General features: G+C 43.2%; 1 protein-coding gene and 2 long non-coding RNA genes across 3 annotated transcripts; all 3 read left to right on the top strand.

Annotated features, from left to right (window-relative positions):
- The first annotated feature begins 4,987 nt into the window (after nucleotides 1–4,987).
- Nucleotides 4,988–6,661, top strand: LOC145421734 (uncharacterized). The gene is made up of 3 exons (XR_013903098.1): nucleotides 4,988–5,485; nucleotides 6,289–6,328; nucleotides 6,488–6,661. It is a non-coding gene; the product is annotated as an uncharacterized LOC145421734 (long non-coding RNA).
- A 425-nt stretch (nucleotides 6,662–7,086) lies between these two features.
- LOC145421722 (stonustoxin subunit beta-like) lies at nucleotides 7,087–12,313 on the top strand. Its single transcript, XM_080292418.1, has 6 exons — nucleotides 7,087–7,223; nucleotides 7,311–7,420; nucleotides 7,724–7,811; nucleotides 10,742–10,793; nucleotides 10,942–10,988; nucleotides 11,153–12,313. Exons 3-6 carry the CDS (start codon nucleotides 7,727–7,729, stop codon nucleotides 11,704–11,706), a joined length of 738 nt encoding a protein of 245 aa, XP_080148544.1. The 5' UTR covers nucleotides 7,087–7,223; nucleotides 7,311–7,420; nucleotides 7,724–7,726; the 3' UTR covers nucleotides 11,707–12,313.
- A 1,059-nt stretch (nucleotides 12,314–13,372) lies between these two features.
- LOC145421729 (uncharacterized) lies at nucleotides 13,373–17,686 on the top strand. The gene is made up of 3 exons (XR_013903092.1): nucleotides 13,373–13,422; nucleotides 16,386–16,597; nucleotides 16,683–17,686. It is a non-coding gene; the product is annotated as an uncharacterized LOC145421729 (long non-coding RNA).
- The last annotated feature ends 10,017 nt before the right edge of the window (nucleotides 17,687–27,703 follow it).

The following is a 27,703-nucleotide window of genomic DNA, read 5'->3' as shown; positions in this document are numbered from 1 at the left end:
TGGATGGATGGACGTAAGCAGATGTTTCTGGGCTGATTTGCATCCTCTACACTGACAGTACACTGATTCTGCTGTCTTTATTCTGCACTACACAGTTGGTGTGAAGGTGGAAATCAGTGAATGGATCTCAGCATCATCGGCTACAATTCATCTGAACTTCACATCGTTTACACACTTAAAGGGAGTCACATGCAAGCTTTACATTTTCAGTTCATCAGATAACTCTAACATACTCTGGTGATTAATCCATGAATGGGGCTGCCTTACATGTGTTACTGTTTAGCCTCAACCTTCCCTAAAGCTGCTTTGTGGAACAGACAGAGTGGAGTCAGGTTGGGGAGCATCCTCCAGCTCATGGAAGCTGGACGAAAAGACCAAACTGTTGATGAAATGACTTCACCTGCGTTTGTTAACACTGCTAGTTCATCAGTTTTCCCCTTTGACTGTCTGGAGACACTGCTGACCTTTGACCTTTTGTACTTATTATTATTCTTTTGATTCCTATCATAACTATTATTATGTGCTGTTATTATGTGTCATTTTCTGTGCACACTCTGTGCTCCCTGACCGTCTTATGAGTCTTACGCTCTTACAGAAAAGGTTTTTCCGACCTGTTGTAGGATTCAGGCCATCGCTCTCCACACCTCTGGTTCTCCAGTGTATATGTAGTTACAGATCTCATCACTCTCCGACTCCTCCCTTGCTGCTGACCTCACCTTCCAGACATTGTTGGAATGAGTAGGACAGATGTGGAGTCCGGCTCGAGGTACCAAGCTGTTGGAACAACTCTTCAACAAATGGAGAAACACAAGAGATGTGACTTTAAAGCTTTTAGTGACTTCAAGTGAGCAGCAGCAGCAACCATAACTTTGTGCGAGCGCTCTCTGGGGACGTCTCAGCGAGCTTCTTTTCTACAGACAAAGAGGATTTGTGTAGCATGTTGCATATCACCCTGGGACAGATGTGTAGGAGGACTTTCTCAGGAGTTGTATCTCCTGGGAACTTGCTGTGCTTTCGGTTACATGTGATAAGAGCCACGACACACAATTCTGACTTCTCACAATATTTCATGTGTTAAACAAAGACGTTGTATCATATCTAGTACGTTTTTCTAACGCCTGCTTTAACAGTCACTGTGTTCTGGTCACATCTTCCTCATAAACGAACACAAGTGGAGGAAACTCTCTCATCTACCACACACTCTCTCATGGCACCTTCAGCTATCACAGCCATGTCCAAAACATAATAGGATACGTTCAGTGCTCCCAGTGTTAATAACAGTGTAGGAACAGATTTATCTCTAAATCTCAGTGAATTATTATTTTTATTAGTTTTTCAAATACTCTCCTCCCAAAACGTTTCAGTCTGAAAGAAACACACATGCAACAAGGACAGCTGTAAAAACAACCAGCAGATGTTTCGCTGTTCATAAAGACTCTAAACAGGTTTCTGTCTGGCTCCACCCACTGATGCTGAACTCAGCCAATGAGATGGTCTCTTCCTGCAGAACTCCAGCCAGCCTGATGTTGAGGAGAAGGCTGTGCAGCAGAGAGGCTGCTTAGTCTTTTAATTCTGCTGAACTTTGTTCATCTGCTGTGTGACTTCAGCACCTGAAACATGTTCCTTTACCTGTTGGTACTTTTCTCTCACTGCATAGGTGAGTGTTAGAACACAGGAAAGTCTCATTGTGACAAGATTTGATCAGAGTTATTATTAGCAGAGTTCTTCATCTCATTATGCTCACAAAGGAAGAAAAAGACTGACTGACATGAATCATTCATTTGCAGCTTTGGGCTCCATGAACAGCATAAAGCAGGAACGTGCTGAAGAAGCTGTTGCAGAGCGAGGAAACATCAACCTGACCTGTACATATGATGGTTCTATCAACAATATCCAGTGGTACCGACAATACCAGAGATCCAGACCAGAGTTCCTGCTCTACATCACAGAGGGAGGATCAGTTCATCGAGCTGTGTCGGGATTCTCAGCTCACATTGACAAAACAGAGAAACGTGCAGATCTGGAGATCTCCTCTGCTGCAGTGTCTGACTCTGCTGTGTACTACTGTGCTCTGCGGCCCACAGTGACAGGAAACAGCAAAACTCTGTACAAAAACCTTTGGAGCAAAGACAACAGAATACTCCACAACATCCACTAGAGGGAGCCACACACTGTTAAACCTCTGATTCTTGTGTCATTGGACTGATGACAAAGACAACAGAGAAATGAAGCAGTAAAGATCAGAGACAGAGACAGAGCTGCTGTGGAAGCACAAAACTGTTTGATTGGCTCAGCTATTAAACTGGCCCCGCCCACTGAAGTTGAGCTCATCCAATGACATTATTTGTTGGTCATTGTGCTGCAGTGGAAGAACATTGTTCATGTGCTGTCTGTCTGGCTTTAATAACTCCAAAGACATGTTGCTGCACCTCTTTTTGCTTCTATCTCACATTATAGGTGAGTTTAAGAACAGGGATTAAAGTTTAGTTGAAGCTGCTGCATTAAGCAGATATACAGACTGCATTTCACTACTTTTCTTCTTTCTTTTTCCAGGACTAACAGCTGGAGACTCAATCACTCCTCAACAACCTGAAGTCACTAAAACAGAAGGAGAATCTGTCAAACTCACATGTAGCTATGAGACAAGTGTTAGTGATCCTTGGCTTTATTGGTACAGACATGATTCTGACCTTCAGGCTACTCAGTTTATATTGTGGAAAGGAGCAAGATCATGGAGTGGTGTTCAGTATATTCCTGATAAATGATATGAATCAGAAACATCTTCTACAACAACTAATCTGACCATAGCAGCCCTAACCCTGGCAGACACAGCTCTCTACTACTGTGCTCTAGAAACACAGTGATACAAAGTGTAGAAGAGGCTGTACAAAAACCTGAACACAGATATCTGACTACTCTTCAAAGAGGAGGGAAGTGGTATTCAAAGCACAGCTTCATATCAGATGGATTCTGCTAATTCCTGTTTTTTATCAGAGTCACTGTGGTTACAGCTGCTAATGAAACACTGTGGGAGGATTCACATGAGCAGCAAATCCACATCAACCACAAACCAACTGCAGGAACGTTCAGACACAATAAAAACTGTCAAACATCAAAAGCTGCTCATTTACACTATTTTATATTTAGTGGATGAGGACATGCAGAAATGCAGCAGAAGCAAAATAAACAGAGTAACAGAGGTTTATCTCTTTAAGGTAAAATCTCTCACATGAAGCTAAAAGTCCAACCAGGAAGACCATCTCATGCTTGTTCCATTTATTCTCTTTGAACTCATCACATCAGATGATGATGCTCTCCTTCAGATTTGGTGAAAACATCAATGTCCTGCTCTCATTTCTCAAAGTCTCCCCCTCTCTGCTGTTCTTAGTTTTCATTTCAGTGTCAGATGGATGCAGCCCTCCTCCCCCCCACACATTTCATCAGGACCAGAGTCTGTGGGTCCTTCCACTGAGTTCTTCAGCAGTCCTGCTCCACCACCAGGCTCCCTCTGATCTAAACACTGAGGACCGCTCACACATTTCTGCAGCAGCAGGGAGAGTTTCCAGTCAGCAGAGTTCATGAGTTCACATATTTTCTTTCACAGGAACTGCAGCAACATTTCAACATCACATCCTCTTTAGATTTTATAATCTTACAGAGATTATAAAAGACAAAATATGACTTTGGACGCAGGATTACACAATAGCAAACTTTAAATCTGATGAACCAGCAAAGACAGACTCGACATAGCTGCTGTAAACCAAGAAGAAAACACATGGAGGAAACCTGACAGCATTACTGTATATGTGTGAAACCAACAAGGCAAAACAAGCACAGAGTAAACATCCAATTTATCAGGAAGTGGGGACAAGGAAAGCACTAGAAATGAAGAGGATTAGGTAGACGGGGAAGCATCAGAAACATGAGGAAATAGTAAAGAGAAGAAAAACAGGAGAAGCTGTGAATGTGACAACCTGTGAGATTTGAACTAAAGACATGCTGGAACAGTGGGGACGAGATTTTCTCACCTTATTGTTTTGTACAAGAATATTTAAGGCATTCACACAGCTCAGTTAGATGTGGTCAATATAATGTGACTGGTACATGGTCAATGAACCTGATGGAGGAAATCAGAGATGACCCGGAGCCTGCGAGCAGAACCAGGTCCTGCATTTTTAGCTCCTGAGCTTGATACAAGCAGCAGAAATTAACAGTTGGTCTTCTTTCTTTTAAATTCATAATCTTTTGACAAACAAACATTTGTGTTAGTTGAAATTTGGCGGCTCAAACTGGTGCTGCTTGAAAGCTAACTCTTGGTCTGGTTTATGTCCCGAGTCTAACACACTGATCATGAGGAAGTTTTGGATTTTTAATGAAGGGTTTTCCCCTGACGCTGCTTCTTCAGGAAATCATCTGATCTACACTTATTATCTGTCCTAATGCAACATTTACCTGCAGGCCAGGTTTGACGCAGCATTGCTGAGCGGACTCATTCTTCTGCTGGGAGTCAAAAAGAAAACGATCTATTAGTTCAAACTTTGACCCTGGCAGTCCCATGAAGACAGTGAAGCAGGACACAAACAGCCTGAAACTGTGACCTCTTCCAGTATTTCAGTGTTCCTTCCAACTAATGTTAGCTACACTGTCAAAAGCACAAAGCTTCCATCCAACAACCAAACACAAGCCCAGGTTTGGTGCAAAAGTGCAAACAGCCAGAACCCGTTCCAGGGAAGCAACTCTCCTGTCCACCAGCAAAAATCCCAACATAAAGGCATCAAGCTGGGGGAAACAGATGTATCCACCCTGGTTATCGCCAGGGCCTCCAACTTTGGCTGCCACCTAACCCACACTCTCTGTGGAGCCCCTCCCCTGGGCCTGGTCCAGCTTAGAGCCTCAGAAACCCCATCCCACGTACCCAGACATGGTCCACTGGTCAATGCAGCATGGATGTCTTCTGATTCATTCTTAGTCTTACCCCTCTCTCAGGACCAGTGTGCATATAGGGACCCTACCAGGGGCAAATTACCATTGAAAACAGAGCTCCTGGTATCATTTGGCACCATATCCCTCCACCATGATAAGGTGGAGATTCGTGGAGGAACATTACATCAAGTAGTTCCTGAATTATCTCTAAACATGTCCATGAGTTAATCGGTGAAGAAGCAAACGTATCACCTGTGTAAAGGAAAGCGAGCCTCATTCCTGTGTTTGTTCTGGCATATTGTGAAACCAGTTCGGTGAGTTTCTTTTCAGGAAACTGGAAACCTCCCAAACAGCCAAAGCAAAACCAGTTTGGTCCAAAGAACTCAGCCTTCACGTTATCATGAAGAAGAACAATTCTAACTAGATTCCAGCTCAGTATAAAAGAGCATCCAGTCAGTCAGTCAGTCAGCAGGTGTTTCCAGTGCAGGTACAGTTGAGTCCTTCTTTTCTGAGCAGTCTGAGCTCTTTAATCAGAGGACAACCAGGACTCAGCATCTCTGCTGTAAGTCTCTGATTCTTCATTTCTCATTTGTCTTAGCAGCAGCAGCAGATGTTGTTTCTGTTTTACTTTGAAGAAGGTTTTTCTTTCATCTGTCACATCAGAGATGGAGGATGTTGCAAAGAAAGAAGACATGAGAGGAACATGATTATTTTGTTTTCTTATTGTGAAACATCTTGGGACAGAAATGACATTATTCAGATTTTATGTCAGTGAAAGTGTTAAGTTTGCAGTACTGTGGTAAAGCTGAGAGGGGTAAACTTGGACTGGTGAAGAGTAGCTGAGCTGTTTGCATACATTTAATCAGAGATTGTTTAACTGTAAGGTGCTGTTTGAGTTAATTCACCAAATTCTAGGTTTTTTGGGTTTTCGTAGTGGCTGGAAGCTGGAAATATGTAACATCTGAATTCGGTCGGCTAAATCCACAAAGAGCAGCTTCATCTGATCACAACCTGGATACAAAGAAAACCTGAGTGGAGCTTCCAGTACAGGGTCTCATTTCCAAGTCCCCCACGCTGCCCCACTGCACCTGGGCTTAGAGTTTCCCCACCTGCCAAATCTCACTTTGATGCCTGATTAGGATCCCGTGTGTCTACATTCAATAGTCTTCAGGTTTATTAGGCTCAAGTCTTATTATCTATTAATCAGTATCAGCAATACATTTTCTCATTAATATTTTTAAAAAGCAGTCCTGAATAATCCACAAGAAGCAGAGATGATGTGATGCACAGTGAAAATCCCAAGAGCTGATGTGATGTGACACATTCTGTCCCTCCAGCTCAACATGTCCTCTGATTTCTTTCTAGGTCAGAGATGGAGACGTGGACAGACAGTCAGGGTAAAAAAGTATGTTACTGTATGATTCATATGAGATATGTCGATTGTTTGATCTTAGCCTCTTGTAGTAACTTCCAAACCAATAATAATAATAATTACTGCAAATGACTGCATAAAAAAATCAGCTTGTGTTAAAATAATCTGAAGAGTTTCTGTTTGGTCTCTCAGATTTACCCAGTGACTCAACAATCACAGTCAAATCGCATCGCCCTGCTGATCAACATTGAAACGTTTAATACAAGTTTATACAAATGTAGAGCTGCGAAAGATGAGAAAGTCATGCAAAGTCTACTTCAAACTCTTGGATATGAGGTAGTGAGATGTGGGGACATCACTGCAAAGGTAACTTTTAAAAGCAGAAAAGGTTTCTTCACTTGCACCCAGTTTTACAAACTGGTTAAATGATCCAGTGACGGATTTCTTCTCACAGATGATCGCTAAACCTCTGAAAGAATTTTCTGAACACCCAAAACTGGCCCTCACAGACAGCGTGTTTGTGACTTTGGTGTGTTATGGAGGCACGGGAACTGAGGAGTTTGAACTTGACCAAATCTTTCAGCACTTAAACTCAAAGAACTGTCCTGCACTGAAGGACAAACCAAAGATCGTCATTATTTACGCCTGCAGAGGAGGTGATTCTCATCTGTCCTCACACACCCAACAAACAGCATGAATGAATCTTCAATGAATTTACTGTTAATATTTGTTCATTTGAAAAGGTAAAAGATCGACACGTTTCAGTAAGTCTGTGTGTTTGTTTCAGTGGGGGAGGAATCGGTGGATTTACTTGATAGGACACAATTTGTGCCCACAGACGACATCGAATCTCTGTCAGTGAACTCTGTCAAAGGTCCTCGGACACACAATGAAAAGGATTTCATCATTTTTCATTCCAGCACCACTTGTAAGTGCACCACCCTCCAATAAGTAACATTTAGAACAATCAAACACCGCCTAACTACAGATATGATCTGGTTCTGTTTGCTTGCAGACACAGGTTCATACACTCATGAAACATACGGTTCTGCCTTCATCCAACACATCTGTGAGGCTGTCAAAAAGCACTGCCTTAGAGATGACATTGAGGAAATATTCAGAACGGTAAGTTTGGCAAGTGGAATATATGGAATACACAAATACATACGACAAGAGGCTATCTATCTATCTATCTATCTATCTATCTATCTATCTATCTATCTATCTATCTATCTATCTATCTATCTATCTATCTATCTATCTATCTATCTATCTATCTATCTATCTATCTATCTATCTATCTATCTATCTATCTATCTATCTATCTATCTATCTATCTATCTATCTATCTATCTATCTATCTATCTATCTATCTATCTATCTATCTATCTGTGTGTGGAATCATGTTAAGTGCAGTCTAACCAACAGGTCATGCAAAGCTTTGAAGAATTCCCATCTGAGCAGATGCCAACCAAAGAGAGAGACACTCTGACAAAGCGCTTCTACGTGTTTCAAAGTTAGTGTTACAGGTTTTTGATGTGACTTTAAGATATTGTGTTGTTTTGGGATGACAGGACACATGAGACTGCATGAAATGTTCAGTCTGGTTTATTCACATCGATGAGCGACTGATGGAACTAAAGAGCAATGATGATGATGATGATGAACAAAACAGAAAAGCATCCCACAGCATTACAGTTTTTCTCAGTCGCTTTGGTGCGTTTCTCAGATCAGAATTGAAATTCTCATAACTATTAGTTCAACCTCCACAACACTCAGTCATTTGTGCTCATCATAGTAGCAATTTCTCCTCTCTCTGAACAAACTGCAAATGATTTTGGACATGAATCAGTTGCTTCCATACATTTCCCTCCTGCTTTCTGACATTTCCATTTGCTTATGTCATGTCAGTCAAAAGTAATCATACCTATGGATGCTGAATAGTCGTTCCCAATAAAACTAATAGTCATACATCCATTGCTTGAGTCATCACACACAAAATTGTTGAACTAGTTATCACATGCCAAATATTGGCCATCTGTCAAGCAAATCCTATACCTTTCTGTATCATTGTTCCTGGAAATGTCTCCGAAATTGAACAATTGATCTCGGGTGAATTACAGCTGTCACTCATGAGGAGGCGTGTGAAAGTTTAGTTGTAACCAATGACAAACAACTTGTTCACTGTCAATTATGGATGAATCCTGTGAATCCCCAATTGGCAAGCATATATAAACTGCGCAGGAGCTAGTGTGTACCATTTCTACACTTCTGTGACACAAAATGGAATGTCAGCACCGTGGAAGAGGGGTGAGGATGCGGGGAGGAAGGGGAAGAGGGAGAAGAGGCAGATATAGGCGGATTCCCAATGAAATAAGGGCTACAATTGTGGACCATGTTGTCAATCACAGCCTCACCATGGAGGAGGCTGGTCGAAGGGTGCAACCCAATATTGGAAGAACTACTGTCAGTTCAATCATTCAAACATTCTGTAGGGAAAACAGGTATGCAAACAGTAATACACTGTACTGTACTGTGCCATCTCAGACACATCACATGTTATTGTACTGTATTTGCAATTTCACAAAAAGTTCACTCTGCACCACATAGGATTGTAAGACAACCTCGCGGAGGCGGAAGAGGGCCCCTTTTTACCCCACAGCAAGAAGAAGCCATTTGTGCAATGGTCATTGCAAACAATGCAATAAAGCTGAGAGACATACAAAGCGCTGTCATAGAGAATTACACGGTATTTGGCAATATTGAATCTGTTCCAATTTCAACAATTGACAGAGTACTCAAGACAAATGAAATCCACATGAGCAAATGGCCCTGCTAGCAGCCATGGATGCAGCATGTGACGACATCACAGCAGGGTCCTGCGGAGGATGGATTCGCCACTCCAGGAGATACTTTCCTCGCTGCATTGCGAGGGATAACATCTGTTGTGATGTAGATGAAAATATGTGGCCAGACAGACAGGAACGTCTGGATGTGCCAGAATGATTTACTGTACTGTTACATGTGCTGTTTATTGTTCACATTAGTGCACAGCTCTACCAAATGGGTGATTTTATGTTTACATGTATTCTACAGTGAACAGGTGACTGTAGCATATTTTTCTTTTGCACACTTCTGTAGGATTACAAACACTTCTACACAATGGAAATGTGAAACGTACGTATTCAGTGTCTCAGTTACTCCCAAGACTCCCATAACATCTACAGTGACTTTACTGCACATTTCAGATGGCTGTACAGGTAGGCCATAGTGCTGTCGTCAGCATTTTCAGGTGTCACCAATTGTTTTTGCAATGGGAAACACTGAAATTATAAACTGTCACAGTGGAAACATGACAATGCCATTTGACTATCTTGTTCATAAAGATGGTGTCAAGACTTTTCATTTTGATGGCACTGACAGTTTCATTGACATGGATACTTGCTTTTGAGGTATGGATAATCAATTCTGTGCATGTGACGTGCTTTTGCAGGCTATCCACTAGGTTTTGCAGTTTGCACTAATTGTTTTGGGAAATGCACTAACTGCTGTGCAAATGTTAATGGTGTTCTGAGGAACGCACCAAAGCGACTGAGAAAAACTGTAATTTCCCCGTGGACAGTTCTGTGTGGCATCAGTCCATATGAGAGTCCTCCATGATCCCACAGGGCTTCAATAATGAGGTCCAGGCTCTGAGGAAGCCGGTGCATGGCTCACAGTGTTTCATTGTGTTTGTGTTTCATTGTGTTTGTGAAATTCACCTGATCGACACACCAGCTGTCAACAACTGTACCATCCGTGCTCCAGTTATGTTGAGTCTTCCCAGGCACCTCAACCCCTACTCACATCTTGCGTCTCAATGGGTCACATGATAGAGTGAGGCAAGGTTTCACCATAGTTTCATCCAAAAGCTCTGCTGATAATGACCCACACCTTTTTTTATAACTTGGATCTTGTGATGAGGCACATGATCAATAGTGTGCCTATGATCCTCTTAAGTGGACAACTCCCACTAGAGTTTAAACACCAAAGGAGAAACCTCTTCAAAAAGCTTCATGAGGTCCAGTCGCCGTCTTCCAAAGCTGCTTAGATCGAATAAACGGTAAATGGACTGGTTCTTATTTAACTCAACACAACGTGCCTCATTCACCTTTTCTATATAAGAGCTTTCTATCTAACATGCACACATATTTATATTCTGATGGATGCGTTGAATCCATCAATCTTCTTCAGTAGTTTATGTAGACTAAAAATGACCATGACAAGCAGAGGACGAATGTCAGCACATCAAAGTCTCTTGGTGGCTTTACTGCTTTCACTCAACTGATATATGAGGAAAAAACACTTTGACTTCCTACTTTTGTTCTGTTTCATTCAAAAAAACAAAACATGTAGGTGTTGTGAAAATTGTAATATTTGATTTTAAAAGAGCAATTCTGATTCAAGATGCACCTGAAGAAGTGAAGCAGTGGTCTGCAGGAAAGGAGTCTCTAAACAGGTATGAACAGATCCCTTCACTCAGCCTGTTTGTTTTATGCAGATGTAAGAGCTACATGAAGTCTTCCCTCTGTGACAGTATGAGTGATGATGTCCATGTTAGCATGTTGCCAACGACTGTGCTGGTTTCACCCCTCCTCTCCCTGCAGGGTGGAGCCTGATGGCGTCCGACGGGTGAGCTCGGATCTGAAGAAGTGTACGTTTGATTTTATGATGATTCTTGGAAACAAATCCAACCGTCTTTAAACTACTGTGTCGCTCATTCATATCTCTGATATCAGGAGTCACCATCAAAGAGCCGATCAACGAATAGATGATCGATCAATAACTGCAGCTGGATTTATTTGTTCTCTCTATCAGATTCCTATCAACTCACAATCGACCCAAACACAGTATACAAATGGATCCAGCTGTCTGACAGCAACAGAGAGGTGATGCGTTTGAATGCACAGCAGCCATATCCTGATCATCCAGAGAGATTTGACCGCCCTCAGCTGCTGTGCACAGACGGGCTGACTGGTCCTTGTTACTGGGAGGTTGAGTGGAGTGGATATGTTTCTATAGCAGTGAGCTACAAAGGAATCAAACGGAGAGGACACAGTGATGACTGCTTGTTTGGACTGAACAGTCAGTCCTGGAGCCTGGACTGCTCTTACTCTTACTCTGTCTTGCACAATAACACAGAAACCTTCATCCCCAAAGACGTTGTCTCCAACAGAGTAGCAGTGTATGTGGACCATCCTGCCGGCACGCTGTCCTTCTACAATATCTTCTTGGACTCTCTGATCCACCTCCACACCTTCAACACCACATTCACTGAACCTCTGTATCCTGGATTTGGAGTCTGGTCTCATAATTCTTCAGTGAGAATAATGAAGCCGGTCCATGTGCACTGCTCTCCTCCAACAGAGTAGCAGTGTATGTGGACCGTCCTGCCGGCACAGCAAACAACCTCTATCCTGGATTTGAAGCTTGGTTTCATAATTCTCCAGTCAGTCTGTGCTTAGTTCAGTATAAAACTCTGAGAAGCACTGCTAAATAGACCTTTCAGTCTGCATCTTGCACTCAAAAACACTTTCAGATTCATGGATTCAATGATTTAATGATTTAAACTCCTCTAAATGATTCCTTCTTAATTTCAATCCGCTGAAGATTGAAGCTTCCAGCAACCGTAGAGTGTGAGCCAGGGTCCAAGCTGGACAGGTCACCAATCTGAGACAGGGCTGACATTAACTTCATTCCACTAACTGCATGTCTTTGGACTGTGAGAGGAAGCTGGAGCACCCAGAGAGAATCCAAACAAACAAGCTGAGAACATACAAACTCCACACATGAAGGTGAAGCTGGACTCGGGACTTTGTTGCTGTGAGGTGACGGTGCTGACCTCTGCACCAAAGCTCTTCTGACATGGGGCTGAGAAAATATTTTGCACTGCTGATCAGAAAGAGAAATTCCTGCTTGAACAATGTTCTTTGTGTGATAGAGACTAAATATATATTGATCTTCAGTTTTCTTTACTGATGTGCTTTGTGTGAAGTGTGTTTCTTCTGCTTCGAGTATTTTAAAGTCACTGATACAACAACCACGTTTTTCCTCACCTGGAGCCTTTCAATGAGAGCTTTAGATGAGAAATTCATCATGATGTTTAAATTGAATTCAACTTTATTTACACAGCACCAAATCACAACAACAGCCGCCTCAAGGTGCTTTATATTGTAAGGTCGACCCTACAATAATACACGCAGAGAGAAACCCAGCAATCATATGAAGTCCAGATATGTAATAGTCATTAACATGATCAGAGCCACGAGTGGTTTTAATCTCAGGAAGTTTATACAACAACTTGTAGCACCAACTGTAGTTAAATGAGGCTGCACAACATGAAATGCAGACTACAGAATTTCACTTTAATAATACTGAATGAGAGGAGCAGCAGCTAAGTCGTCTACATAAACCTGGAACAGTGTTTATTGATAGGCTGCGGACACTGCGCTGGTTGCCTGGGGTCAGGAAACTCTCAGGGTTTGCCTGCTCTCGTTGTGCCTAACTGAGCTAGTCTGGGTAAACAGGCACAACATTCACTGGCTTCATCTGGACTGAACCACGGGGAGAACCGGTGACAAGAACACTCTTCCTCCTGGAAGAGGGAGCATGGCTCCTCATCCTCCCACCACAACCACACCAATGATGAAGCTGGTTCATTCATGGAACTGTCTGGAATGCCGAATAACAGGAGCTCTTACAAGCTGGGCACCAGCGTCACAGCTTGAATGCTGGGTGGCAGCGGTGATGGTGGTGACCTGGGTGACCGGTGCAATAAGACTGCTGACTAAGAAGGCAGCAACAGACGAACTCCAGAAAACTCATCTCCAGTCAACCAGGGAACACATGATGGTAGGTCAACATAGACTGACACAGACACTGAGGAATAAACAGCACTATTTAAACACCCGAGGGTCAGAGGCATCAGGAGAAACAAGAGTGTAACAAGACGCAGGTGAGGATCATCAGAAGCAATGAGACAGAAGGTAAAACTAGACCAGCAACCGTCAGGACGTCAGAACCTTTAACTAGGGGAGCTGACACGAGAGGACACGATTGGAAAGGGAACAAATTAAACTCTGAACCAGGTGAACAACATTAGTGCAAATACTTTGTGTTACAAATATTTTTCAGAGTCACCTATTTTAATGCAGCCCTTCACTCTGACAGTGTAATTTCACAGGATTAACTAATTTATTTGGATCACGTTTGAAATGTCATGATTTTTGCTGTAGATTAACAGATGGGAGCATTCAGACCACTGCAGTAGCAACAACCAGTTTAGTCAGCGCTACTTTCTCCTGAGATGAAGCCAAAATGTTCCTTTCTTTCTTTCCGTGTTTAGAAGCATCTGGACCTGCTCGTCATCACTCGTGTCCACTTCTTACACTTACAGTGCATTTTTGAGGAACACCTTTACTGTGTATATATCACGGTTATTATAGTGAACTAATATAATCTGCATGTGAAAAGCCTTTTGGTTAACTAAAACAAAAATAAAAACTAGACCTGAAATTATTTTGTGAACTTGGAAAAAAGAAAGATTAACGGTGGAAATCCCCGTAGTTTCAATATTTGTGAATTTGATCAAAACGTTCAGAATGTGCTTTATGAGGCTTTATAGAATAGAATAGAATAGAATAGAATTCAACTTTATTGTCATTGCACATGCACAGGTACAGGCCAACGAAATGCAGTTTGCATCCATCCAGAAGTTTTGGATGAGGCTTTATGAGGCTTTATGAGGCTTTATGAGGCTTTATGTTATGACCCAGGGTCATTATTTGTGGTACGGGGTTGTTATTGTTTGTATTTGTATTCAGCGATGCTTGTTTCCAGGTGGAGGCCGCCCATTGGTGGAGGAAGGAAAGAGGCCAGCTACAAAAGGGGTTGGACTGGGCCGGTGAGGAGACTTTTCCTGGTTCCCCGTGAGCTGTGTGGCTGGGGACCGTCGTGGCGTGTGACTGCACGGGGCTGCAATATTAATGTTGAAAAAGGGTTGTACCTGGGCTTGGTAGCTGTAGGGGTGGGAAGCCGTTTTCTTTTATTCCCCTCTTTTTTCCTGTTTCGGGTAGGGAGACAGGTTAGAGTATTGTATTTTGTTTTGGAATCGTGGGAGGTAAGTTAGCTCTGTTTTTCTTTCTAGTGTGTTTTGTTTGTTGTTTTGGCATCGCCCACCCTGAAGCTCGCTACCTGTTCAGTGAATAAATTAACCAAACTCGTCATTCTGCCGTGGTGTGTTTTTTTGTTTGTCGTTATTATGTATCAGGTTTATTTTTTTGTTGTGTTGCACCCCGGCTTCGGGCCGGTGTGTAACATTTATGAGGCTTTATGTGACGTTTGCCATCCAGGCAATAATAATTAATAAAGACTAAAACTAAAACAGGCAATGACAGTTAAAAATAAATATTCTTAAACATTGCAAACTAAACTGAAATGATTCAACTCAATCTAAAAACTTATTAAACCTACATTGAATTAAAAGCCAAATGTGATGGTCTCTGTCGTCTCCGGCTGATTTCTCGGTTTGTTTGCTGTCTGTCTCTGGACTTTAGTTTTCTCTCTCTCCTCTGTCTGTGTTCCTTTGTTGTTGTTTGTGTTCCTTTGTTGTTGTTTGTGTTCCTTTGTTGTTGTTTGTGTTCCTGAGTGGGCCTCGTCTCAGCTTGCTGCCTCTGACCTGACCCACGTGTCTCCGATGATCTCAAATGCAGAATTGAGCTGGCTGTCATTCTTCACTGGACTGTTGGATTAGAGTTAGTGAAGCCCTGGCTCCTCCTGCTCAGTGTTTGTGCTGCTTCTGATGCTTCAAGATACTTGCTGTGTGTTTCTTCTGTGTAGACTCCTGGTTTTGATCTTCCCAGGTGTGTGGTAAGACAAACCCTGAGTTGAGAGAGTGTTGTGTGGACTCCTTTCCTCCCTGGAGTCCCTGGAGCACTATACGCCTCCAATGAACTTTACAAATCATATATTTGAGTCCAACCTGCCTACCAACACAGATACACAAAGTCAAAATATGTAATGTAAAGGCTTAAGACTGCATTATAATAAACAACTAAATGTTCCAAAATGCAAAACAGAACTACGAATGTTGAACAACCTTAAAAGTTCAAACATTATTAATCGCACCAAATCTCAACAACAGTCCCCTCAAGGTGCTTTATATTGTGAGGTAGACCCTACAATAATCAGACCCAAGATCATGTGCAGCCGATATTTTACAGAATCTGTCCTCTGTGTTGGAAAGGCTGTCAACTGTGTGTGGGAGCCCCCTTGTGGCGAGAGGGCACAGGTGCACTATTGAACACATGTTCCAGGGATCAGAGTTTGAGCGGACTGACTCAGCGGGGGATGTCGACACACAGTGTGAGTCGTGCGCGTTGCTAAAGAACTGAGTGGACGTGGAGCCCTGCCTGGAAAGGACAGCTTTAGTCTTTTAGGCATTTAGTGGATGTAGAAGTGCAATGTGTATTGGCCTGTTCACCTGTGTGGCTAGTTCATGCTGCTAATGTTGTACACAATAATAATAATGCACACTTTGCATTGATCCCCGTGGGGAAATTCACTCAGTGAAGCAGTGGGCAGACACCAGTGCAGCGCCCGGGGAGCACTGTGTGGGGATGGTACCTTGCTCAGGGGTATCTCAGGGTAGCCGTTCAGGGGATTCGAACCCCTGACCTTACGATCATGGGGCAACCGCTTTGGTTGATTGGCTGTTTTGTGTTGTTGGGTGTATTGGCAATTAATGTCATGGACTGTGAGGTTTTCTGAGTAGTGCATGGAGATCTTCATATCGGAATTTCCATTTGTAGTTCTGGTCAGACTGGAAGAAAGCTCATGAATCTTAATTCATGACTTAAATGTTTGTTATATTCAGTATTTTGTATATGTTCTGCTCTTGTTAGCTAACAGCCAGCCTGATGTTGAGGAGAAGGCTGTGCAGCAGAGAGGCTGCTTAGTCTTTTCATTCTGCTGAACTTTGTTCATCTGCTGTGTGACTTCAGCACCTGAAACATGTTCCTTTACCTGTTTGTACTTTTCTCTCACTGCATAGGTGAGTGTTAGAACACAGAAAAGTCTCATGGTGACAAGATTTGATCAGGAAATAAAAACCAGAGGAGACACAGAGATTCAGGGAGGAGCTGAGCTGCGACTGAAGAGCAGACGAGACAGAGAAACCTCCACATTCAACACAGAAGATTCAGTCCAACATGTTGTTGTTGGGCTGTTATGAAACTTCTCTGTTAATCATCATGATTCTAACAGGTACATGTGAAAAAACTTCATCCTAATATTTTAATTATTATTCACGATTTCTTTGTAAAATATTTACAGATTTCTGTTTCTTTAGGTGTCAGCTGTCAACAACTCACTGCCAGCAAAGCTGAAGAGTCCAGTTTGGAAGGCAGCACAGCTACTCTGTCCTACAGATACTCCAGACAAGCAGCTGGAGGTGATCAGTTCTACTGGTATCGACAATATCCTGGAAAACCACCAGAGTTCCTGACCTTTAACTTGGGAACACAAAACACAACAAATTCCAAACTTTCTGTCAGAATGGTCGATGACAGAAACGGTCTGAACCTTCAGATCTCCTCTGCTGCAGTGTCTGACTCTGCTGTGTACTACTGTGCTGTGAGGCCCACAGTGACAGGAAACAGCAAAACTCTTTACAAAAACCTTTGGAGCAAAGACAACAGAATACTCCACAACATCCACTAGAGGGAGCCACAGTCTGTTAAACCTCTGTAGACTCTGAGAGAATGAGCCACAGCTGTGACAGCGAACTTTAGCAGCTACAATAACGTCACGAGTCTCCTGAGTCTTGTAATCACAGTGTTCAGCTCAGGTGAAGCCTGTCATGCAGCAGCAGAGCAGCAGAGCTGGAAGAAACACAGCCGTGGGAACATTCCTGTTTCAAACCAAACACTCATCTTTCTCTGTTTTGTTTGCTCACAGAATATTAAGAATATTTTAATAGATGATTTTAGCTCTTGCAGATGATTCATTCAGCAGATTACAACTAGAAAACAGATTTTTACGGGAGGCTTTGATTAACCTGAAATTGCTCTGAGTATAAATGTGTGTGAAAGGGTGAACGAGGCTGTTGTATGAAGCACTCTGAGCGCTCAAGTAGAAAAGTGCTTTATGAGAAGCAGGAAGCTAAAGCTGATAAATGGAGCAAGTCTTGTTTTTCTTCATTTTACTGAAGCTCTTTATAAACCTTTTCCTTCTTAAGGCTTTTTTCTTTTGTATGAAAAATAAATTCCTCGCTAATACACACGTCAATGCCAGACTTAATAATTAACCTACTTTAAAAACATGCACATTACATTACATGACCTAAAAGGTGGTGTCAAAGACTTATCCACGTTCTATCTGAACATATTAATGCTCACAAAGATGAAAGTTTCCCAAGGCACGAGCATGTACATGATCTATTTCCTCTTTTACTCCTGCTGAAACATTTGTTCACAACATTACCGGAGAAGATACGCCAAAGACAGGGTCATGGCCAAACGCTACTGTTGCTCAATGCATAACACAACAGATATCATTTGTGACACACGTCTTCCTCTGATCAGATTTCAAAGCCAAAACATTTTAGAATAAATTTACAGGTAGCTCCATGCCCTCCTGGGTTTTAAATGCACCTTAGAACACACATGCATCAACACTACAATGAGCGGGTGGAGGGAGGTTTGGAGTCTTCTCTCACCCCCATTCTCTGCGGCCTGCTGGAGCGGGGGGGCTAGGAGGAGGAGTTGGCCGTCCGACTGTGGTCTGGAGTGTGGGGCCTCCCTGCTGCTACGGAGTCGGGGCGGTCTGCCTCTCCTCACTGCAGGGAAAAGGGTAACACCACCTGGGTCTGGGTGCAGTTCCCCCCTCCAGGGGCAAGGGTACCTGGACACGGTTTGTAGAGTATGCTTGGGGAGTGTGATTGTGTGTACAGCGTCTTGTTATGTCTGTCTCCACGTTGGTTGAGTGTGGAGTAAGTGAGAGCATGAGGGTGGGAATGGATGTTTGTATCTGTGTGTGCCTGTATGTCTGTGTCTATATGTCAGGTTGGGTGTCAGGCGCCACCTCTCTGGGGACATCTCAGGCCCTCCAAGGTTTGGAGGCCTATCTCCACCCACCACCACTTCCCCTGCCAGTGGCGGACTCCCTCAGACATCGGTGCGTTGGTGGTTCTTTGTGTCCGGGGATGGGCGTCCAGGTACACACCGGCTCACTCCTTGGCGGCCGCTTATCGGGGCCTGGGGCCTGGGGCTCGCTCGGGCCACTTCGGAGGTGGGGTGCCCCCGGCCTCTTGGCCTGGGGCTCGGTCACTCAGGCACAGCTGGCTGCCGGCGGAGCTCACGGGCGCATCACTGCAACCCCCCCTGGCTTCTGCTCCGCGGCTGCTGAGTGAGCCCTCATCTGGGACTCACCTCAGCTCTTACTGGGACAGTGGCGCGGCTGCCCCTCTGTTGGTCTTCTATGGTCTCTTGTGTTCTGGGGGCCTCTGGATGTCTGGAGTTTTGATCTCCTCCATACCTGCTTCATACCCTGGAGGACGGGGCTGTGGCCCCCCCACACTCCCTAGCAGATCGTTACATGGAGAAACCTTTGGAATACAAGCGCGCTGATCCACACAGGTATGCACACGGGTGTTCACTGCTCATAGACTTAAATTACACCTTTCTTGGCTGCTACTTCGAAGCACATCTGTCCTGCGTACTGCACAACAACATTGAATATTTAGTATTTACTGCTGTTTACACTTAGCTAGATTAATGCGATGGTGTTGTGTTTAGTATGTTGCTTTGTTTTTTTTTTGTTTTTTTGCTTGTTTTCTATTCTTCTCTCAACAGGTGATCCAGGAGATTCTTATTTTTTTTCTCCCCCCCTTTCTCACTGTCCCTCTCCCCTTCTGTTTTTCTTTTCCTTCCTCTTTCTTTCTCCCTTTCCTATCCCCCACTCATGTCTGTCCCGTCTGTAACATCTGAAAATAAAATATAATAAATAATAAAAACAAAGATCGACCAAATGGACCAATAAGGGAATGCCACGATGATCCAATTGGCAAAGTAAATCCATTGGGTATCCTTGTTGGTCTTCAGACAACAATTCTGATGGCTAAAGAACCAAATGGGACAGGCAAAAAAAAAAAAAAAAACATACACAAACTATTCTGAGATGTTTCTTGAATTCAGGACTTCTTACACATTTTTCTCCAAATGTCTCAAGTTTCAGACTTTTTAACTGTGTGAGTATCAGCGACTCTCTGACTCTGTCTACATGGTTAATGTGACTTCTGCTTGTGTGACGTGTCACACGGCTCCCTTAAATCATTTTGGTTATAAAGTGTGTGAAGCACAGGAGGAGGAGTGACTGAGAGCAGAGAGGAGGAGCAGAGATTCAGGGAGGAGCTGAGCTGTTACTGAACTATAGAAGAGAGAAAAACCTCCACATTCAACAGAGTTCAACACAAAACAAACTTTATGTTCCTCAACATGCTGTCATTACATCACTGTGTGTTTCCTCTGATTCTTCTCACTCTCACAGGTCTGCTCACCTACACAGGAAACTATGTTCAATTCAAATTATTCATTAACGTCAATTATTGATTGAAAACGTTCTCTCTTCCTTCAGGTGTCACATGTGATCAGCTCACTCCAGTCAAAGATGAAGAGTCCAGTGTAGAAGGCAGCACAGTTACTCTGACCTACACTTACAAAGTGTCAACTGGTGATTATTTCTTCTGGTATCGACAACATCCAGGAAAAGCACCAGAGTTCCTGATCTCACACTCACCTTCAGGAGAAGTAGGAGTAGAAAAAGTTCCTGGATTGAAGATTCAAGTGAAGGGAACAGAAATCAAGATGAGCATCTCCTCTGCTGCAGTGTCTGACTCTGCTGTGTACTACTGTGCTCTGCAGCCCACAGTGACAGGAAACAGCAAAACTCTGTACAAAAACCTTTGGAGCAAAGACAACAGAATACTCCACAACATCCACTAGAGGGAGCCACACACTGTTACACCTCTATGATTTGTTAGGATGCAGGTTGTGATGATTAAAATGAAAACTATTTGAAGTATAAAATAACAATTCTTGTGGGATGAACTTTCAGCTGGCGTTTTTGTGGCCTCGGCAATAATGTTCTCAGCTACCTCGTGTTGAATTATAATATTATTTTATGCCATGTTAGACCCCTAATTAAAGATTGTGAATTATTATGTAGTTTTAGTTTGCATTATTCTCCTGAATTAGAAGAAGGTGATAACTATTGCATTTGTTAAACTGATTTACATTACATTAAACTGCTGATTTATTGTGAATGAAGGATATTGTTTATGATGCATTATACTGCTGAGTTATAAGAAAAATACTGTTCGCAGAAAGTCATCGCCTATTTGTCTGATTAGAAGAGAACAGAATATACTGGAGTTTTCTGCCCCATCTCAGCAGGAGCAGATAAACGGGGAGCCAAGGTCGTAGCTTAGGCGCCGTGTGAGAGAAAAGCATGTGAATGTTTAGGCTTTTATGATAAGGTGGGGGCACCAGAGGCTATAAAAGTTTGAGCAATGCTCCACCATTTTGAGATCTAAGGCTGTCTGCATACAGTGTCCATCTCCCACGCGTGTGATCATTAAAATCATCGTTTGACTCAACCCGGCCGGACCAGTGTTGTTATTGTGGTTTTTTCCTCTTGTATCCATCCCCAATTTTGAACTCGTAACACTCGTCCTCTCTTATAATCCTTGAACATCAGCCTCAGGAGCAGCAGAACATGACACTGCAAAGCAGAGCCCTGACACAACCAGATGAGTCCAACCAAATATTCAAATTCTTTATATTCTATGAAGTTGTATTATATTCTATATAAAAGTTCAAAATTGCAAATTTACAGGTCAGGACAGATAATAACAGTTTGACAATTAGTCAGTGATTCAGCAGCCTGATGGATAGAAACTCTTTTTGAGATTGTTCTTCCTTGCTTTCACACTCCTGTAGCGACTGCCAGATAGCAGGAGTGTGAACAGTGTGTGCTGTGGGTGGGGCCTTTCCTTGATGATGTTGTGAGTCCTTTGCATGACCCGAGTGTTGTAAATGTCCTGTAGTGGTGGGAGGGGTACTCCATAGATGAGTCGATTACACGCCGGAGAGCCTTCCTGTCCTGAGTGGTGCTGTTCCCGTACCACACTGTGATGGAGTTTGTCAGGATACTCTCCACTAGGGATGGGTACCGGTGTCATGGCACCGGTTCTGACATAAACGGTAGTAACCAGACCGAAAAGCAGCGCACATTTCGGTGCTTTTTTTTCCTGAGCTGTGATACACTTTAGATTCTAGCCAATCATTTTACGTTTCCGAGGATAGTAGGCGGGTCCAGGTACGTACGTTCTTTTAGAGCAGAGCTACAGATTAAAAAGGCCCAAGGCGAAGCGGTCAAAGTCTGGCTGTACTTCACAGCAAAAGATGCAAACTCAGCAGCAACAAGTGCTTTAAGCTGATACTGTGATACTGTCAAAGGAGGTAACACCTCAAATCTGATGAAACACCTGGCGACGCATGGCGTTTTTTTTTTAAAGCCGAGAAATGCGCCGTATTTGATAGCTTGCTGCGAGACCTCACACCGAGCACATCTACTGCGGGTGTGGTGCCTGTTATCGGACCCAGAGTTAGCAACATCCCCCACAAACCCGAAGAGGAGAGTCCTGGCCCCTAGCCCTGCCAGTGTAGCAGAAATGATGAGGATGATGATGCAGCAGCAGCCGTTCTTCTCTGCGTGAGTAGCTTAATGTTCGTGTGTAATTTACGTTGAGTAGGCTAACCACGTTATTACATTAATGCATGTAAGGTGAACTAGCAAACATCATCATAGCTACATGTGGCTGTCTTCTTGTTTGATGGCAGATGCTCCCTTCACCCTGCCAAAAAGGCTAAAATGACCAAAGAAAAAGTGGGAAACAGTTAAACATGAGAGGTTTTTGGACAAAGTTTGTGTTTTTTCCATGTTTAAGCACTGCTTCCAGCCAAGAGTGATACCATATATGCCCCACAGCTGCAGAAAAGGCTAACATTGTTATCTTTTCACAAAAAAACAGCTGAACATGAGAGGTTTTTGGACCAATTTTGTGTTCTCAATGTTTTAAGCACCGGTTTGAGCACCGTTTAAGCACCGGCACAGTTTCAAAAGTACCAGTTTGGCACCGGTATCGGATAAAACCTAAACGATACCCATCCCTACTCTCCACTGTGCATTTGTGGAAGTTGCTGAGCAGTTTAGAGGTTAATCCATATTTTCTCAGCTTCCTTAGGAAGAAGAGTTGTTGTTGAGCCTTGTTGATGATCTACTGTGTGTCATGGGTCCAGGTGAGATCCTCACTGATGTGAGTGCTGAGGAATTTGAAGATCTTCACCCTCTCCACCCGAGTCCTGTTGATGTATAGTGGGGCGTGCTGCTTTCTCCTGATTCTTGGGTCAATAATCATCTCCTTAGTCTTAGCATTTAAGGAGAGATAATTTTCCAGGCACCATGACAGCAGCTGAGCCACCTCTTCCCTGTAAGCAGCCTCCTTTTTACTAGTGATCAGCCCCATGATGGCTGTGTCGCCAATGAACTTAATGATGGAGGTGTTGCTCTGGAAGGGGACACAGTCGTAGCTGAAGAGGACGTACAGGAGTGGACTGAGCACTGGTTCCAAGTGTCTGTCTCCTGTTTCATAATCAGGAGACAGACACTATCTCTACTTTCAAGATTAGGCTTCAAACTTTCCTTTTTGCTAAAGCATATAGTTAGGGCTGGCCAGGTGACCCTGAATCCTTCCTTAGTTATGCTGCAATAGACGTAGGCTGCCGGGGATTCCCATGATGCACTGGGTGTTTCTTCTTCACTCACTATGTGTTAATAGACCTCTCTGCACTGAATCATATCTGTTATTAATCTCTGTCTCTCTTCCACAGCATGTCTTTGTCCTGTCTTCCTTCTCTCACCCCAACTGGTCACAGCAGATGGCCCCGCCCCTCCCTGAGCCTGGTTCTTCCTGTTAAAAGGGAGTTTTTCCTTCCCACTGTCGCCAAAGTGCTCGCTCATAATCATATAATTGTTGGGATTTTCTCTGGTTTCTTGTGTTATTGTGGGGTCTTTACCTTATAGTGCAAAGCAACTGGAGGCAACTTTTGTTGTGATTTGGCATTGTGTAAATAAAACAGAATTGACTTGAACAAGGACAGCTGTAAAAATAACCAGCAGATGTTTTGCTGTTCATAAAGACCCTAAACAGGTTTCTGTCTGGCTCCACCCACTGATGCTGAACTCAGCCAATGAGATGGTTTCAGCCAGCCTGATGTTGAGGAGAAGGCTGTGCAGCAGAGAGGCTGCTTAGTCTTTTCATTCTGCTGAACTTTGTTCATCTGCTGTGTGACTTCAGCACCTGAAACATGTTCCTTTATCTGTTGGTACTTTTCTCTCACTGCATAGGTGAGTGTTAGAACACAGAAAAGTCTCATTGTGACAAGATTTGATCAGAGTTATTATTAGCAGATTTCTTCATCTCATTATGCTCACAAAGGAAGAAAAAGACTGACTGACATGAATCATTCATTTGCAGCTTTGGGCTCCATGAACAGCATAAAGCAGGAACGTGCTGAAGAAGCTGTTGCAGAGCGAGGAAACATCAACCTGACCTGTACATATGATGGTTCTATCTACAATATCCAGTGGTACCGACAATACCAGAGATCCAGACCAGAGTTCCTGCTTTCCATCACAGAGGGAGGATCAGTTCATCAAGCTGTGTCGGGATTCTCAGCTCACATTGACAAAACAGAGAAACGTGCAGATCTGGAGATCTCCTCTGCTGCAGTGTCTGACTCTGCTGTGTACTACTGTGCTGTGAGGCCCACAGTGACAGGAAACAGCAAAACTCTGTACAAAAACCTTTGGAGCAAAGACAACAGAATACTCCACAACATCCACTAGAGGGAGCCACACACTGTTAAACCTCTGATTCTTGTGTCATTGGACTGATGACAAAGACAACAGAGAAATGAAGCAGTAAAGATCAGAGACAGAGACAGAGCTGCTGTGGAAGCACAAAACTGTTTGATTGGCTCAGCTATTAAACTGTCCCCGCCCACTGAAGTTGAGCTCATCCAATGACATTATTTGTTGGTCATTGTGCTGCAGTGGAAGAACATTGTTCATGTGCTGTCTGTCTGGCTTTAATAACTCCAAAGACATGTTGCTGCACCTCTTTTTGCTTCTATCTCACATTATAGGTGAGTTTAAGAACAGGGATTAAAGTTTAGTTGAAGCTGCTGCATTAAGCAGATATACAGACTGCATTTCACTACTTTTCTTCTTTCTTTTTCCAGGACTAACAGCTGGAGACTCAATCACTCCTCAACAACCTGAAGTCACTGAAACAGAAGGAGAATCTGTCAAACTCACATGTAGCTATGAGACAAGTGTTAGTGATCCTTGGCTTTATTGGTACAGACATGATTCTGACCTTCAGGCTCCTCAGTTTATACTCTGGAAAAAAGGAAAAGGATGGACAGCTCAATATATCCCTAATAGACGATATGACTCAGAAGCTTCACCAACATCAACTAATCTGACCATAGCAGCCCTAACCCTGGCAGACACAGCTCTCTACTACTGTGCTCTACAAACACAGTGATACAAAGTGTAGAAGAGGCTGTACAAAAACCTGAACACAGATATCTGACTACTCTTCAAAGAGGAGGGAAGTGGTATTCAAAGCACAGCTTCATATCAGATGGATTCTGCTAATTCCTGTTTTATCAGAGTCACTGTGGTTACAGCTGCTAATGAAACACTGTGGGAGGATTCACATGAGCAGCAAATCCACATCAACCACAAACCAACTGCAGGAACGTTCAGACACAATAAAAACTGTCAAACATCAAAAGCTGCTCATTTACACTATTTTATATTTAGTGGATGAGGACATGCAGAAATGCAGCAGAAGCAAAATAAACAGAGTAACAGAGGTTTATCTCTTTAAGGTAAAATCTCTCACATGAAGCTAAAAGTCCAACCAGGAAGACCATCTCATGCTTGTTCCATTTATTCTCTTTGAACTCATCACATCAGATGATGATGCTCTCCTTCATCATTGTCCTGCTCTGGTACTTTGTGATGTTCCCCTCTGGCAGGTCCAGACTCTCCTCTGTGCTTCTGCTCTGAACAACATTTCAGAGGGCCTGGCCTTCTTGAGATCTCTGAGCAGGATCCTGGACGCTGCATCATCTGGTAACTCTATTGTGCTTCTGAGGACTTTATGTGTCCGAGTGACACAATGGTGGTTTCTGTTTTACTGGACTTGTGTGCTAACCACAGTATAGGTTGATGCTTGACTCTGTAATTGCATCATCAGGTCTGCAGCAGTGTGTTCTGGACACTCTGGTGAAGAGAGGAGCTGAGCTGTCATCTGATCACCATCTGGGGGTGAGTTGAGTCAGGTGGTGGGGGAGAATGCTGGACAGGCCTGGCGTATCAAAGTGGTTCAGGTGATCTTCAACTCCCACCTCCAGCAGAGCTTTGGCAGCAGTCTGAGTGAGGCTGGGGACTCATTGCTGATGGGGCTGTGCAGAGCTTTGGCTGCAAGCTGGTTGGTGCTTGTAGTGTTGCTAACCTCCTAACCAGATCTCATTAACTCCTCGTGTTTTGGGGAATGAAAGGTCCAGCTGAAACATCCACTCTTTGTCAGATTGTTGTCTTCATTCTGGTGGTAATTCAGCTTTAATTTATGACTTATCAGTTTGTGCTTGTAGCTTCTGTTACCTCACCATGTTCTCTTGTGTCTGCTCATAGCTCTGTGGACTTGAGTTACCTGAAACCTGAAGGATTGTCTCATTGTCTGCTGTTTGGAAAGGACTGACTTGTAACAGAGCTGGAAAACTCACCTGGAAAACTCACCTGCCCATCCACTCTCCACCCACTCAGCCTTCTGAAGCCTTCACTTACCTCCCTGACACAGAAACTCTAAAAGTGAAACACAAGAAAGGACTCTAATAAATACTATATAAGCAATTCTGACTGCACTGATACTCAGCAGTTGTTCTCTCGGGCAGTTCTCTGGTGTCTCCCTGCTCTGTCCCTCTGCAGGAAACCTACTTACCTGCCCCCCTGTCTTTGAACCTTCTCAAAATAAAAGCATGTAAAGCTTTAGCCTCATGTGGGCTGCGTTAGAGTCGATGCATTCCTGTAATCATGACACTGAGAGGTTGCTCCAGGGATTTAAATCATGTATTAATCGTAGTGGAGAGAAATTAATATGAATATTTCCTGTGTGAAGATGATGGTGTGATATCAGGGCTGCCACATGAAGGGGCAACGTGAACAAGTTTATGAATACCTCAGAAAAAAAGCTTCAATGAGTATAAATGATCTTCTGATATTAACAATATCCTGGAACACCAACATGCACGCTCAGTCATCCAGGTAAGCAAATCCCAAAAAGTTGATTCTGTTCATCTGGATGTTTTCAGTGGGAGAAACGTTTCATCATCATCAGGTGACGTCTTCAGTCTCAGCTGACTGCAGGTTTCCAACCTTAGAAACAGGACATTTGCACAATGACTGAAACCAGCAGCACTGAATGAACACTGGGCTGTGAGGTCAGTTTATGACCATTAATATGCAAATTGTACCAACCATTGATCAACAACCACTGATCAATGGTCACGAGTACCACTCTCTGTTAATCATACTAAGCTGCTGTGGAATCAGAAAAGTATTTGATTGGCTGAGATGAAGTTTCAAAAAAATATTAGAGCTCCTCCCACCTGAAAGTGAAGATGCTGCTACTAGTGTGTGAAGCAGGAGGAAGTGAGAGAAGTTCAAATCCAGATCAGAGAGGAGGAGGAGAGATTCAGGGAGGAGCTGAGCTGTTACTGAACTAGAAGAGAGAGAAACCTCCACATTCAACAGAGTTCAACACAAACCATAAACTTTACCTTCATTCAACATGTTGTCTTTGGACTATTTTGCACTTTCTTTACTGATTCTCACCATTCTAACAGGTACGTTACAATCTGTGTGTTTAAAGAAACACATTTGAATTGTGATGATTTATAAAAGAATAAAACATGTTTCTGTTCCTTTAGGTGTCAGCTGTGAAGATCTCACTCCAACCAACAAAGAAGTGTTCAGTGTAGAAGGCAGCACTGCTACTCTGTCCTACAGATACTCCAAAAAGGCAACTGGAAGTGATAATTTCTACTGGTATCGACAATATCCTGGAAAACCACCAGAGTTCCTGATCTCTCATTTGGGATCAGGAAGTGTAATGAAAGAAGAAATCTCTGGACTGTCTGTTCAAGTTGTGGATGATCAAAAACAAATCGATCTCAA

Source organism: Astatotilapia calliptera, chromosome 18 (genome assembly GCF_964374335.1).
Source record: "Astatotilapia calliptera chromosome 18, fAstCal68.1, whole genome shotgun sequence".
NCBI classification, from domain to species: domain Eukaryota; kingdom Metazoa; phylum Chordata; class Actinopteri; order Cichliformes; family Cichlidae; genus Astatotilapia; species Astatotilapia calliptera.
Note: the sequence above shows the minus strand (reverse complement) of the source record. Positions and strands in the feature narration are given on the sequence as shown.